The sequence below is a fragment of the Lynx rufus genome, unplaced genomic scaffold, assembly GCF_022079265.1.
Source record: "Lynx rufus isolate CCGP_SWC_20201006 ecotype Redwood Valley unplaced genomic scaffold, mLynRuf1.p SCAF_9, whole genome shotgun sequence".
In the NCBI taxonomy this organism is placed as follows: domain Eukaryota; kingdom Metazoa; phylum Chordata; class Mammalia; order Carnivora; family Felidae; genus Lynx; species Lynx rufus.
The window spans coordinates 65,103,018-65,116,158 of NW_025814897.1; the positions used below are offsets into that span (position 1 = coordinate 65,103,018).

General features: G+C 39.6%; 1 protein-coding gene across 4 annotated transcripts in view; it reads right to left on the minus strand.

Moving 5' to 3' along the window:
• Positions 1–1,386: 1,386 nt before the first annotated feature.
• RIC3 (RIC3 acetylcholine receptor chaperone) overlaps positions 1,387–13,141 on the minus strand; it is a 70,695-nt gene continuing 58,940 nt past the window's right edge. For all 4 annotated transcript variants that reach the window (XM_047071514.1, XM_047071512.1, XM_047071511.1 and 1 more), the window contains one exon: positions 1,387–3,396. In XM_047071514.1, the coding sequence (XP_046927470.1) occupies positions 2,924–3,396 (473 nt within the window). In that variant the 3' untranslated portion in view covers positions 1,387–2,923. The remainder of the gene's footprint in view (positions 3,397–13,141) is intronic.

Consider the following 13,141-nt stretch of genomic DNA (forward strand, 5'->3'; position numbering starts at 1 on the left):
AAAGAGCATCTCCTGACTGGATCACCCACCTGATTTAACCAAGCATGGTCCCAGGTGACGCAGTGGCTTCCTAGGCCAACTGTCTGTCCTCCATGCTCTGCCACAGTGCTCAAAGGTCACTGAAAACTAGTACCTGGGGGCTCATCCAAGTTCACAGCCCAGACCAGTTCTGAAAAATGAAGACAATGGTGACAGCGAGAGCAGGCATGACAACGAAAACCAGTGCTAGGATTTGGTCATCCTGAGTTGTATGTACACATAATTGTCATCCCTGAAGGATAAAATAATTCTGGAAAATCCAAAAGACTAAACAACTGGTGAATAATCAAAATTTCTAAAATATAAATATGTTAATATTTATTATTGCTGTTTAAGCCAACCAAGAGCTAGGGCAACAAGAACCATCAAGAGCTCTTAGTACTTCTGGCAGGAACTATTCCCATAAGCCATTTCCCCCAAAGATTAACATTCAAAATTAAAGAGTTGGTTAGGCAACACCTTACATACCATCCTCAAAAATACCTGAACATCCATACACTTTTCACACCAGTTTTGTCTAACACTGCCCTTTCTGCCAAGAATGTTCTCTTCCTTGGCCACCTGAAGTTCCCAGCACGCCTCAAGATCCAACTCGCCCGTCAAGTGTCTTGGAAGTACTTTGGCCAAAATGATCTTTATGTTTCTATAGATTTGGGTCCATGTCTCAATTACAGCATAAAGTCTTGTACAAGAAAAGTAAATTATCTACCACTTATTGAGTGGTTATGTATGAGATAGGAGGGCTAATGCTGTTTTATATGCACTGAGGAGTTCACGTTTAATCCTCCTAACTACCCTATGAGACCTGGACTTGTACTCCCCTGCACTAGATAGGAGAAAACCAAGACTCAGAAGGGTTAAGGACCCAACAAGACTCTATGGACAGAATAGGCATGGATGGAATCATGACCGACATTCTCCGCTTGCAGAATTCACCATCGAGCCCTTTTATAGTTAATAGTTCACTGAAAATAATAAATTAGACAAGGCTCCCACACCAAATTTTGTTTCTCAAAGTTAGGAATTGAGCCCCTGCTCCCACTGCCTACCCCTGGGCAGTGTCTAAATGAACACATGAATGAACAAGCTAGAAACACACACATCTTAATAATGGAAACATATATACTAAGGCAAAAAAGAAATTAGAACCAGGGACCCAGGACTCCTCCCTCATAAATCAACCCCTCACAGTGAATAAAAGGAAATAATGGAAAACAATTTATCAAAACAGTTCAGAGCACCTACATTATTTTTTACCTTAAGCATTACATCTAGATCATTTATAGTACATTTTAAACTACATTCTTTAAAGTGAATCAAATATTCTACACAGAGATAGATGCAATATACTTCCTACAGACTCAGTCTTCAATGACTTCTCTAACAAAAATGTTAATTTCATCAACAAGAAATGCCTAGTAGTAGCTGACATATTAATATGATCCCATACCTTTTGACAGTCTATAGGCTTAGATGTGTGATTTTAACTATTTTCCTGGCATCTTAGACAACTAGGAACAATGGAACTCCAAAAGCTCTATCTACCCTCACATAATTTAATTTTCATGTCTTCTGCATTTTATGATTGGGAATGTTCTTGGGAATGTGTCTTCTTTAAACTCAGGTCTTACATGTAAACTGAATTCACTCATCTTTACTAGCCAGGATACCTGGGTGCCATTTTATCTCCAGAAGACACATGGCAGATGTGTCTCACCTTAGAGATGAGGTCTTTAGTTTGGTCAAAATCCTTCCAGTCATAACCTACCTCCTACTTTCCCAACCCTTCTCAAAAGACCCAGATACCTGAATAGAGAACAAATAGTCTCTTCCCCTGGCCTATATAGCTATAGGGGCTATATGCCCCTGCTATATTGGTTCTCTGCAAAAGACACACGCTGCAACTTCCCTTTGGGGCTGGCACTTTGTCTACAAGCTCAGTCATCCTCACTTCTGTTTCAATTCATGTGGTTGCAGAGGGCACATTTAGAATAGCTTCCAGGCCAGGACTGCTGTAAGCACATGGATTCTTTCCCTATCCCTGGCTCTCTGGCCACCTGAGCATCTCATGGAGGACCAGCATTCTCACACGGCTTTCTTGTAGCCTTAACAGCCTCAAACCTTGGATCTGGAGGGCAAGGCCTAAAAAGTCTCTATTTAAACCTTCTTCTGGCCACTGAGGGCCAGAGGTATAAAGGTGCTTCTGGGTTGGCAGTTCTGTGAACACAACAGGGATAAAGGAAGCTAGAGATCCAGGCAATATTGGAGCAAAACAGTCACCCAACAGGTCTCCAGGCTCCTTCACAAATCACTGGGGGCTTCTGCTACTCTGAAGAAAAGCAGGTATCTGAGGCAGCAACAGTGCTCCTAAAAAGGCCTTTGCTGTGGCAAACAGGCTTCAGCTCACACAGCAGAGTCCTACCCTGCTCTGGCCCCATCATACCCACAAAAAATGTTCTCTTCTTGAACCCAGGAGACCACTAACCTGCTCAAGGCCCACAGAATAAGACATCTTGGACTCTGAAATCTTCACTTTTGCAACCATAAGTCCTCATCACGTGTAAACTGATGTTCGTTCACAGGTAAACCATCTGCTACTCCTAGCACAAGGAGTTAGACCCCTGTCCCTGAGTGTACAATAGATCAAACATAATTACTCAGTGGATCGACTCTCTGGTGGAAGAAAGGCATAAAGAGTGAAGCTGTATTATGTTCATACTAATTGCTACCGTGTTTTACAAGGTGACAGGTGTCTGAGCACCAGGAAGGATACATGATATCCATGGTAGTGGCCTGATTAGCTAGGATATTTAAACACAGAATGAAGTATAGGGCACAGGGCCAAGGATGAAATCGGAGAAGGGAGAGAAAGGTCACCTTGGGACTAGAGTAATGGATACTTCCCCAAACCAGCTGTTTTCAACTCCAAACCCTGGGGGTTCCGCTTCCTCAATGTACCATCTGTATGTGCTTTATCAGTGCTGATGCCCAACCCTTTATCCCTGAAGTCTTGGGGCCATACTTCTTTGGTGGCTTCCTCTTGTTCAGTGTAATTGTCTGCACTGAATCCAGCATTCTCTGCCAAGACCGCAGGATCCTCCTCTTCATGAAAACAGCAGGAACATGTTTCTGGCTTTGGGTCACATGAGGTAACAGAATTATCTTCCTGGACTCTGGGGTCAGTGGGCACTCCCCACCCCAAATGGTCTGATTCTTCACCTTCTAGCAATTCCATTCTTTCAGCTATTTCTTCAGCAGACGGTTCCTTGGGGTCAGGGTAATCCACTAAGATGGTTTCTTGCCTACGCTTGATGCAATCTGAAAGGTCATAAATTGGGTAAGTTTCTTCAGGGTAACCTAGAGAAAAAAGCAGCAAAAAGTCTTACTTTGTGTTGAAGAGACATTCTTTGTATTAGGCTCAAAGAGGCTTCTTAGGCAGCAGCTATCCTGTCCCAACAAATCCATTCAAGAAATCTCTAAGAGGACTCTAACAGTTCTAAAGTTTCACTTGAGTAAATTCTTAGCAATCTGGCAGACTACCCCCGTGTTCTTTGAAATACAAACCAATTCAGAAGAAAAACTCTTCTTAAGTGCAGGGTGCTTAGGGCGGAGCGGAAGTCTCACACCACCAACTTCTGCTGTAGTGATGAAGATTAAACAAACATGAGCCTTCGGTTAAAAACAAACAAAAAGTACCAAACACCAGAGAGCATAGCTCAAGGCTAATGTTTATAATTTCTATTTGGAACCATTTCCAAATCTTCCTGGGTGGGGAGAGGAGAAGAAAAGGAACACTAAGCTCTTCGAAAAAATATACCACGAAGGCTTCCACTAATCAAAAGAACCGAAATGGCTTGCAAGTGTCAGAGAGAGAGAGAGAGAGCACACTCCAGCAAGACATGCCCAAGATCCCGAAGGACAGGAACTGCGTTTTCACAAGACACAATCCCCGTTGTTGGCTTCTTCGTCTTCACAAAATAGAACAAAAGAGACAACAAACCGGTAAACAAAATAAGTAGTACTGGTACTGAATTCCAGCTATGATAATGAGAAAAGACAAAATGTTGCCAAATTAAAGAACGAAATGAAATAAATCTGTGTCAGGCAAGCTGCGCCAGAGCGGCAGATGGGCCTCGCTGGAGCTCATATGCCAGAGCTGGCAACAGCAGCCGTGCACGCTACACGATGTGAAAAGCCGGAGAATTCAAAATCCATTTGCACATTATGATAATTGGCAAATTTCAACCCTAATACAAACCACTTTTTGCCTGCAAATTCTGAAAAGGGTCTTTTTTTTTTGATGCAGTGTAGAGTGTGGAGAGACATATTTTAACAACATGAACTGTTTTTTTTTTCTGATCATAAATCATACAGACTCACTGTAAAAATTTTGAAAAACACAGACAAGATTTAAAAAGAAAACACAAGTCACCTAGAATCCCACCATTGATGATAATTTGTTGTGTTGCTTCTGGCCTTTTTATCATATATTATACTCATTTTTTCATTCAATATTAGATCATGAGCACTTCTCCATGTCATTAGGCATTTTAAAGTTTGCAAAATATCCCATCATACAGCTACATAACTCACCTGCCTTACCATGCCTTTTCTGTAAAACCTGTAGATTCTTTCCTATGCTCCCTTATTGTAAGTAACACAGCAGCTAAGATCTCTGAATATTAATCTATGTCCACTTCCCCATTTCTTTAAGATACACTTCTAGAGGGTGTCTGGGTGGCTAAGTTAAGCGTCTGACTCTTGATTCCGGCTCAGGTCGTGATCCCACGGTTTGTGATATCAAACCCCAAGTTGGGCTCTGTTTGGGAATCTCTCTTTCCTTTTCCTCTCTCTCCCGCTCTCTATGCCCCTCTCCTACATGTGGGTGCATTCTCTCTCTCTCAAAAAGAAACTTAAAAAAAGATACACTTCTATAAATATGAGAACTAAAGTTTAGGATTAGACATTTTAAAAGCCTTTTTTACACCCTGCCAAATTACTTTCCAGAAGAATGTATACACTTTTATTTTTACCAGTGATGTAAAAAAACAAAACAAACAAAACAAACACACACAAAAATACAACTGTCGATCTTATACCCTCATCATCACTGATAGTAGTAGGTTAAGAATCTTGCCAATGCAATCTTAGTTCCCAAGTTTAACTTACTGTGTGTGGGTGGAATGCTAGGTAAAAGAGTTTAGCTACCCAAGGCCCTCACTGCCTCCTTGGTCAAGGGCAGGGGTCCTGGGGAGGCTTACTTGCTAGTTAGCTCCTAGTCACTGAATGCTTAAGAGATGTCCATTTTCTGGCATGTTCCTGCCTTCTTACACCAAGAACAAAGCCTACCTTTGGAGTTCCATGGCTATCTGCTTTAGTTTAAGAGGGGGAGGGCTGCTGAAAATCAAATAGGCTCACAAATGGGCTTCTAAGGTAGCCCATTATCTGCCAACATTACTGGCTACTCAAGAACTTCGTTAAAAATATGAGCAAAACTCACTGATCCTAAAAGGAAGTCAGCAGGGGAGCCAAACTAAGCAAACTATGTAAACAGCCCTAAAAGAACAAAAACAAAACCAAAATAGTCAATGTAGGAAACAGGAGTTAATACCAACTTAAAATGGATATTCCCAGTAATATTAAAAATAATACCGCATTGGTAAAACCCAACCAGGGTTCAGTATAAAAAGGGGAGCAAACAGGCAATAAGAACTATTAGAGCTGGGAAAACTGTACAGCAACATGCAGAAGAATGAACCTGGACCATTTTCTTACACCATACATAAAAACTCAAAATGGATGAAAGACCTAAATGTAAGACAGGAAGCCATCAAAATCCTCGAGGAGAAAGCAGGCAAAAACCTCTTTGATCTTGGCTGCAGCAACTTCTTACTCAACACATTTCCAGAGGCAAGGGAAGCAAAAGCAAAAATGAACTACTGGGACCTCATCAAAATAAGCTTCTGCAAAGCAAAGGAAACAATCAGCAAAACTAAAAGGCAACTGACGGAATGGGAGAAGATATCTGCAAATGACACATCAGATAAAGGGTTAGTATCCAAAATCTATAAAGAACTTCTCAAACTCAACACCCAAAAAACAAATAATCCAGTGAAGAAATGGGCAAAAGACATGAATAGACACTTCTGCAAAGAAGACATCCAGATGGCCAACCAACACATGAAAAAATGCTCAACATCACTCATCCTCAGGGAAATACAAATCAAAACCACAATGAGGTACCACCTCACACCTGTCAGAATGGCTAACATTAACAACTCAGGCAACAACAGAGGTTGGTGAGGATGCAGAGAAAGAGGATCTCTTTTGCACTGCTGGTGGGAATGCAAGCTGGTGCAGCCACTCTGGAAAACAGTATGGAGGTTCCTCAAAAAACTAAAAACAGAACTACCCTACGACCCAGCAATTGCACTACTAGGCATTTATCCAAGGGATACAGGTGTGCTGTTTCGAAGGGACACATGTACCCCCATGTTTATAGCAGCACTATCAACAATAGCCAAGTATGGAAAGAGCCCAAATGTCCATCGATGGATGAATGGATAAAGATGTATATATATACAATGGAGTATCTAAAAGAATCGGCAATCAAAAAGAATGAAATCTTGCCATTTGCAACTACATGGATGGAACTGGAGGGTACTACACTAAGTGAAATTAGAGAAAGACAAAAATCACATGACTTCATTCATATGAGGACTTTCAGAGACAAAACAGATGAATGTAAGGGAAGGGAAACAAAAATAATATAAAAACAGGGAGGGGGACAAAACAGAAGAGACTCATAAATATGGAGAACAAACTGAGGGTTACGGGAGGGGCTGGGAGAGGGGGAATGGGCTAAATGGGTAAGGGGCATTAAGGAATCTACTCCTGAAATCATTGTTTCACTATATGCTAATTTGGATTTAAATTTAAAAAAAAATAAAAAACTATTAGAAATAGAAAATATTGGGGCGACTGGGTGGCTCAGTCGGTTAAGCGTCCGACTTCGGCTCGGGTCACAATCTCACGGTCCGTGGGTTTGAGCCCCGCGTCAGGCTCTGGGTGATGGCTCAGAACCTGGAGCCTGCTTCCAATTCTGTGTCTCCCTCTCTCTGCCCCTCCCCCATTCATGCTCAGTCTCTGTCTCAAAAATAAACATTAAAAAAAAATTAAAAAAAAAAAATAGAAAATATTTCAACTTGAGAAAGGGAGAAAATAGATTGAAATGGACACAGTACGTGAGATCAAGCCCTGCAATGGGCTCTGCATGGACAGCATGGGGCCTGCTTGGGATTCTCTTTCTCCCTCTATGACCCTCCTCCACTTGCTGTCTCAAAGTAAACATTAAAAAAAAAAAAAGCCATTTTTTAAAATGAATAAACAAAATGGACATGGCTAAAAGGCAGATTAGTATATTAGAAGTCAAAGTCCAGAAATTCTTCTAAGACAAAGGTAAAAATGAAAAGGAGATAGAAACTGTGAGAAAATACACACTGCACTGAAGGCTGGCCCGGGACTACCCAATCTCCAAATCACTGGAATTCCAGAATGAGGGAAGAGTAGGTTGAATGGAAGCAAGAACCAGAAAAAAAAAGTTACAAAAGAAAAGATCACTTAGCTGAAGACAGACTCAAGTCTTCAGATGGAAAAGACTCACTAAATGCTAGGCAGAAATACCATGAAAAATCCACATTTTCATATACACTCAGATATGCTAATGAACCTGCCCAAATTCAAATGTGTAAGGATTAAAAGATTATGAATTTTCAGACAGAAAACAAACTAGCTAACTAAAAGGTTCCCTACAGAGAAGAAGAATCAGACTGTGGTAAGATTTCTCATTTTCAACATCAAAGAGAAATAAAGCAACTTTATTTGCAAGTCATCTTAAAGCAAATCGTCTTCAGATGTGTAAGGAAAAAGAGCACAAAATTACCTGTATCAAAGTGAAAAATGGCATATGTAGATACCCAAGTACTCGTCAAGTACACTTGGGGGTGACAGGGTAGGGGTGGAAACACTTAGGAACTATGATACAAAGAAAAAAAATCAAAAAAATTGAGAAAGAACATACTGCATATGAGAAAGCAGTGAACAATGAATCAGTAGAAATTATCAATGTAAAATAATTGAAACTGTGGTTAGAAATTTAATGCCATTGTTCAGAAATACTTAAAACAGGCTACTATATTTAAAAGTTAATATCACTTGGACCTAAATTCTATATAATTTCAACACGTGAGAGGTAGACAGAAAATGAACGGGATATCGGGACAAGGTTATATATAAAGAGGTTTGCAATCTGGAGGATAAAATGAATTCCAGTTTTTATTTCCTTGATTACTAGTGAGACTGAAATACTTTTTAATGTTTTGTTAGCAAGGTGCATTTTTTTCTTTTGTGTACTGCTTACGTAGGAGGATTTCAGTGTTTTATAAATTATAGAATTTTTTTTTTATATGAAGTTTATTGACAAATTGGTTTCCATACAACACCCAGTGCTCATCCCAAAAGGTGCCCTCCTCAATACCCATCACCCACCCGCCCCTCCCTCCCACCCCCCATCAACCCTCAGTTTGTTCTCAGTTTTTAACAGTCTCTTATGCTTTGGCTCTCTCCCACTCTAACGTCCTTTTTTTTTTTTTTTTTTTCCTTCCCCTCCCCCATGGGTTCCTGTTAAGTTTCTCAGGATCCACATAAGAGTGAAACCATATGGTATCTGTCTTTCTCTGTATGGCTTATTTCACTTAGCATCACACTCTCCAGTTCCATCCACGTTGCTACAAAAGGCCATATTTCATTTTTTCTCATTGCCACGTAGTATTCCATTGTGTATATATACCACAATTTCTTTATCCATTCATCAGTTGATGGACATTTAGGCTCTTTCCATATAGAATTCTTTATATACTAAAAGGTATCAACTTTTCAGTCATACTTGTCACAAATATATTTCCTGTTTAGTGTTGGCTTTAAGTTTTGTGGTATTCTCTAATCTACACAAAGTAAAAGTTCTATGTATTCAGAGTACACTATCCTTTCCCTTAAAATTTTTTCACTGCTTTTATTATTTTTTTAACATGAAATTTATTGTCAAATTGGTTTCCATACAACACCCAGTGCTCATCCCAACAGGTGCCCTCCTCAATACCCATCACCCACCCTCCCCTCCTTCCCACCCCCCCATCAACCCTCAGTTTATTCTGTTTTTAAGAGTCTCTTATGGTTTGGCTCCCTCCCTCTTTTTTTTTTCTTCCCCTCCCCCACTGGTCTTCTGGTAAGTTTCTCAGGATCCACATAAGAGTGAAAATATATGGAATCTATCTTTCTCTGTATGACTTATTTCACTTAGCGTAACACTCTCCAGTTCTACCCACATTGCTACAAAAGGCCATATTTCATTCTTTCTCATTGCCAAGTAGTATTTCATTGTGTATATAAACCACAATTTCTTTATCCATTCATCAGTTGATGGACATTTAGGCTCTTTCCATACTTTGGCTATTGTTGAAAGTGCTGCTATAAACATTGGGGTACAAGTGCCCCTATGCATCCGCACTCCTGTATCCCTTTGGTAAATTCCTAGCAGTGCTATTGCTGGGTCATAGGGTAGATCTATTTTTAATTTTTTGAGGAACCTGCACACTGTTTTCCAGAGCGGCTGCACCAGTTTGCATTCCCACCAACAGTGCAAGAGGGTTCCCATTTCTCCACATCCTCGCCAGCATCTATAGTCTTCTGATTTGTTCATTTTAGCCACTCTGACTGGCATGAGGTGGTATCTGAGTGTGGTTTTGATTTGTATTTCCCTGATGAGGAGTGATGTTGAGCTGCTTTTCATGTGCCTGTTGGCCATCTGGATGTCTTCTTTAGAGAAGTGTCTATTCGTGTTTTCTGCCCATTTCTTCACTGGATTATTTGTTTTTCGGGTGTGGAGTTTGGTGAGTTCTTTATAGATTTTGGATACTAGCCCTTTGTCCGATATGTCATTTGCAAATATCTTTTCCCATTCTGTTGGTTGCCTTTTAGTTTTGTTGATTGTTTCCTTTGCAGTGCAGAAACTTTTTATCTTCATGAGGTCTGAATAGTTCATTTTTGCTTTTAATTCCCTTGCCTTTGGAGATGTGTCAAGTAAGAAATTGCTGCGGCTGAGGTCAGAGAGGTTTTTCCCTGCTTTCTCCTCTAGGGTTTTGATGGTTTCCGGTCTCACATTCAGGTCCTTTAACCATTTTGAGTTTATTTTTGCAAATGGTGTGAGAAAGTAGTCTAGTTTCATTCTTCTGCATGTTGCTGTCCAGTTCTCCCAGCACCATTTGTTGAAGAGACTTTTTTTCCATTGGATATTCTTTCCTGCTTTGTCAAAGACTAGTTAGCCATACTTTAGTGGGTCCAATTCTGGGTTCTCTATTCTATTCCATTGGTCTATGTGTCTGTTTTTGTGCCAATACCATGCTGTCTTGATGATGACAGCTTTGCAGTAGAGGCTAAAGTCTGGGATTGTGATGCCTCCTGCTTTGGTCTTCTTCTTCAATATTACTTTGGCTATTCAGCGTCTTCTGTGGTTCCATACAAATTTTGGGATTGCCTGTTCTAGCTTCAAGAAGAATGCTGGTGCAATTTTGATTGGGATTGCATTGAATGTGTAGATTGCTTTGGGTAGTATTGACATTTTAACAATATTTATTCTTCCAATCCATGAGCATGGAATGTTTTTCCATTTCTTTGTATCTTCTTCAATTTCCTTCATAAGCTTTCTATAGTTTTCAGAATACTGATCTTTTACATCTTTGGTTAGGTTTATCCCTAGGTATTTTATGATTCTTGGTGCAATTGTGAATGGGATCAGTTTGTCTTTCTGTTGCTTCATTATTAGTGTATAAGAATGCAACTGATTTCTGTACATTGATTTTGTATCCTGCGACTTTGCTGAATTCATGTATCAGTTCTAGTAGACTTTTGGTGGAATCTATCAGGTTTTCCATGTAGATCATGTCATCTGCAAAAAGCGAAAGCTTGACTTCATCTTTGCCAATTTTGATGCCTTTGATTTCCTTTTGTTGTCTGATTGCTGATGCTAGAACTTCCAACACTATGTTAAACAACAGTGGTGAGAGTGGACATCCCTGTCGTGTTCCTGATCTCAGGGGGAAAGCTCTGTTTCTCCCCATTGAGGATGATATTAGCTGTGGGCTTTTCATAAATGGCTTTTATGATGTTTAAGTATGTTCCCTCTATCCTGATTTTCTTGAGGGTTTTTATTAAGAAAGGATGCTGAATTTTGTCAAATGCTTTTTCTGCATTGACAGGATCATATGGTTCTTTTGTTTTATTAATGTGATGTATCACATTGATTGATTTGTGAATGTTGAACCAGCCCTGCAGCCCAGGAATGAATCCCACTTCATCATGGTGAATAATTCTTTTTATATGCTGTTGATTCAATTTGCTAGTATCTTATTGAGAATTTCTGCATCCATATTCATCAGGGATATTGGCCTGTAGTTCTCTTTTTTTTTACTGGGTCTCTGTCTGGTTTGGGAATCAAAGTAATGTTGGCTTCATAGAATGAGTCTGGAAGTTTTCCCTCCCTTTCTATTTTTTGGAACAGCTTGAGAAGGATAGGTATTATCTCTGCTTTAAATGTCTGGTAGAACTCCCCAGGGAAGCCATCTGGTCCTGGACTCTTATTTGTTGGGAGATTTTTGATGACTGATTCAATTTCTTTGCTGGTTATGGGTCTGTTCAAGTTTTCTATTTCTTCCTGTTTGAGTTCATTTCTTCCAGGTTGTCCAGTTTGTTGGCATATAATTTTTCATAGTATTCCCTAATAATTGCTTGTATTTCTGAGGGATTGGTTGTAATGATTCTGTTTTCATTCATGATTTTATTTGGGTCATCTCCCTTTTCTTTTTTGAGAAGCCTGGCTAGAGGTTTATCAATTTTGTTTATTTTTTCAGAAAACCAACTTTTGGTTTCATTGATCTGCTCTACAGTTTTTTTTTTATATTCGATATTGTTTATTTCTGCTCTGATCTTTATTATTTCTCTTCTTCTGCTAGGTTTGGGGTGTCTTTGCTGTTCTGCTTCTATTTCCTTTAGGTGTGCTGTTAGATTTTGTATTTGGGATTTTTCTTGTTTCTTGAGATAGGCCTAGATTGCAATGTATTTTCCCCCAGGACTGCCTTTGCTGCATCCCAAAGTGTTTGGATTGTTGTATTTTCATTTTCGTTTGTTTCCATATATTTTTTAATTTCTTCTCTAATTGCCTGGTTGACCCACTCATTGTTTAGTAGGGTGTTCTTTAACCTCCATGCTTCTGGAGGTTTCCCAGACTTTTTCCTGTGGTTGATTTGAAGCTTCATAGCATTGTGGTCTGAAAGTATGCATGGTATGATGTCAATTCTTGTATACTTACGAAGGGCTGTTTTGTGACCCAGTATGTGATCTATCTTGGAGAATGTTCCATGTGCACTCGAGAAGAAAGTGTATTCTGTTGCTTTGGGATGCAGAGTTCTAAATATATCTGTCAAGTCCATCTGATCCAATGTATCATTCAGGGCCCTTGTTTCTTTATTGATCCTGTGTCTAGATGATCTATCCATTGCTGTAAGTGGGGTATTCAAGTCCCCTGCAATTACATTTTTATCAATAAGGTTGCTTACATTTGTGATTGTTTTATATATTGGGGGCTCCCATATTCGGCACATAGACATTTATAATTGTTAGCTCCTCCTGATGGATAGACTCTGTAATTATTATATAATGCCCTTCTTCGTCTCTTGTTGCAGCCTTTAATTTAAAATCTAGTTTTGTCTGATATAAGTATGGCAACTCCAGCTTTCTTTTGACTTCCAGTAGCAGGACAGTTCTCCATCCTCTCACTGCTTTTAAAAAATGTAATTGTAGATTCACATGTAGTTATAAGAAATATAGAAACCCCGTGTACCCTTTACCCAGCTTCTCCCAATGATGGTATCTTGCAAAACTATCCTACAATAGGACAATCAGTATATTAATATTGATGAAATTAATATACAGAGCATTTCTATCACCACAAGGATTCCTTATATTTCCCTTTCCCTTTTATTGCCACACC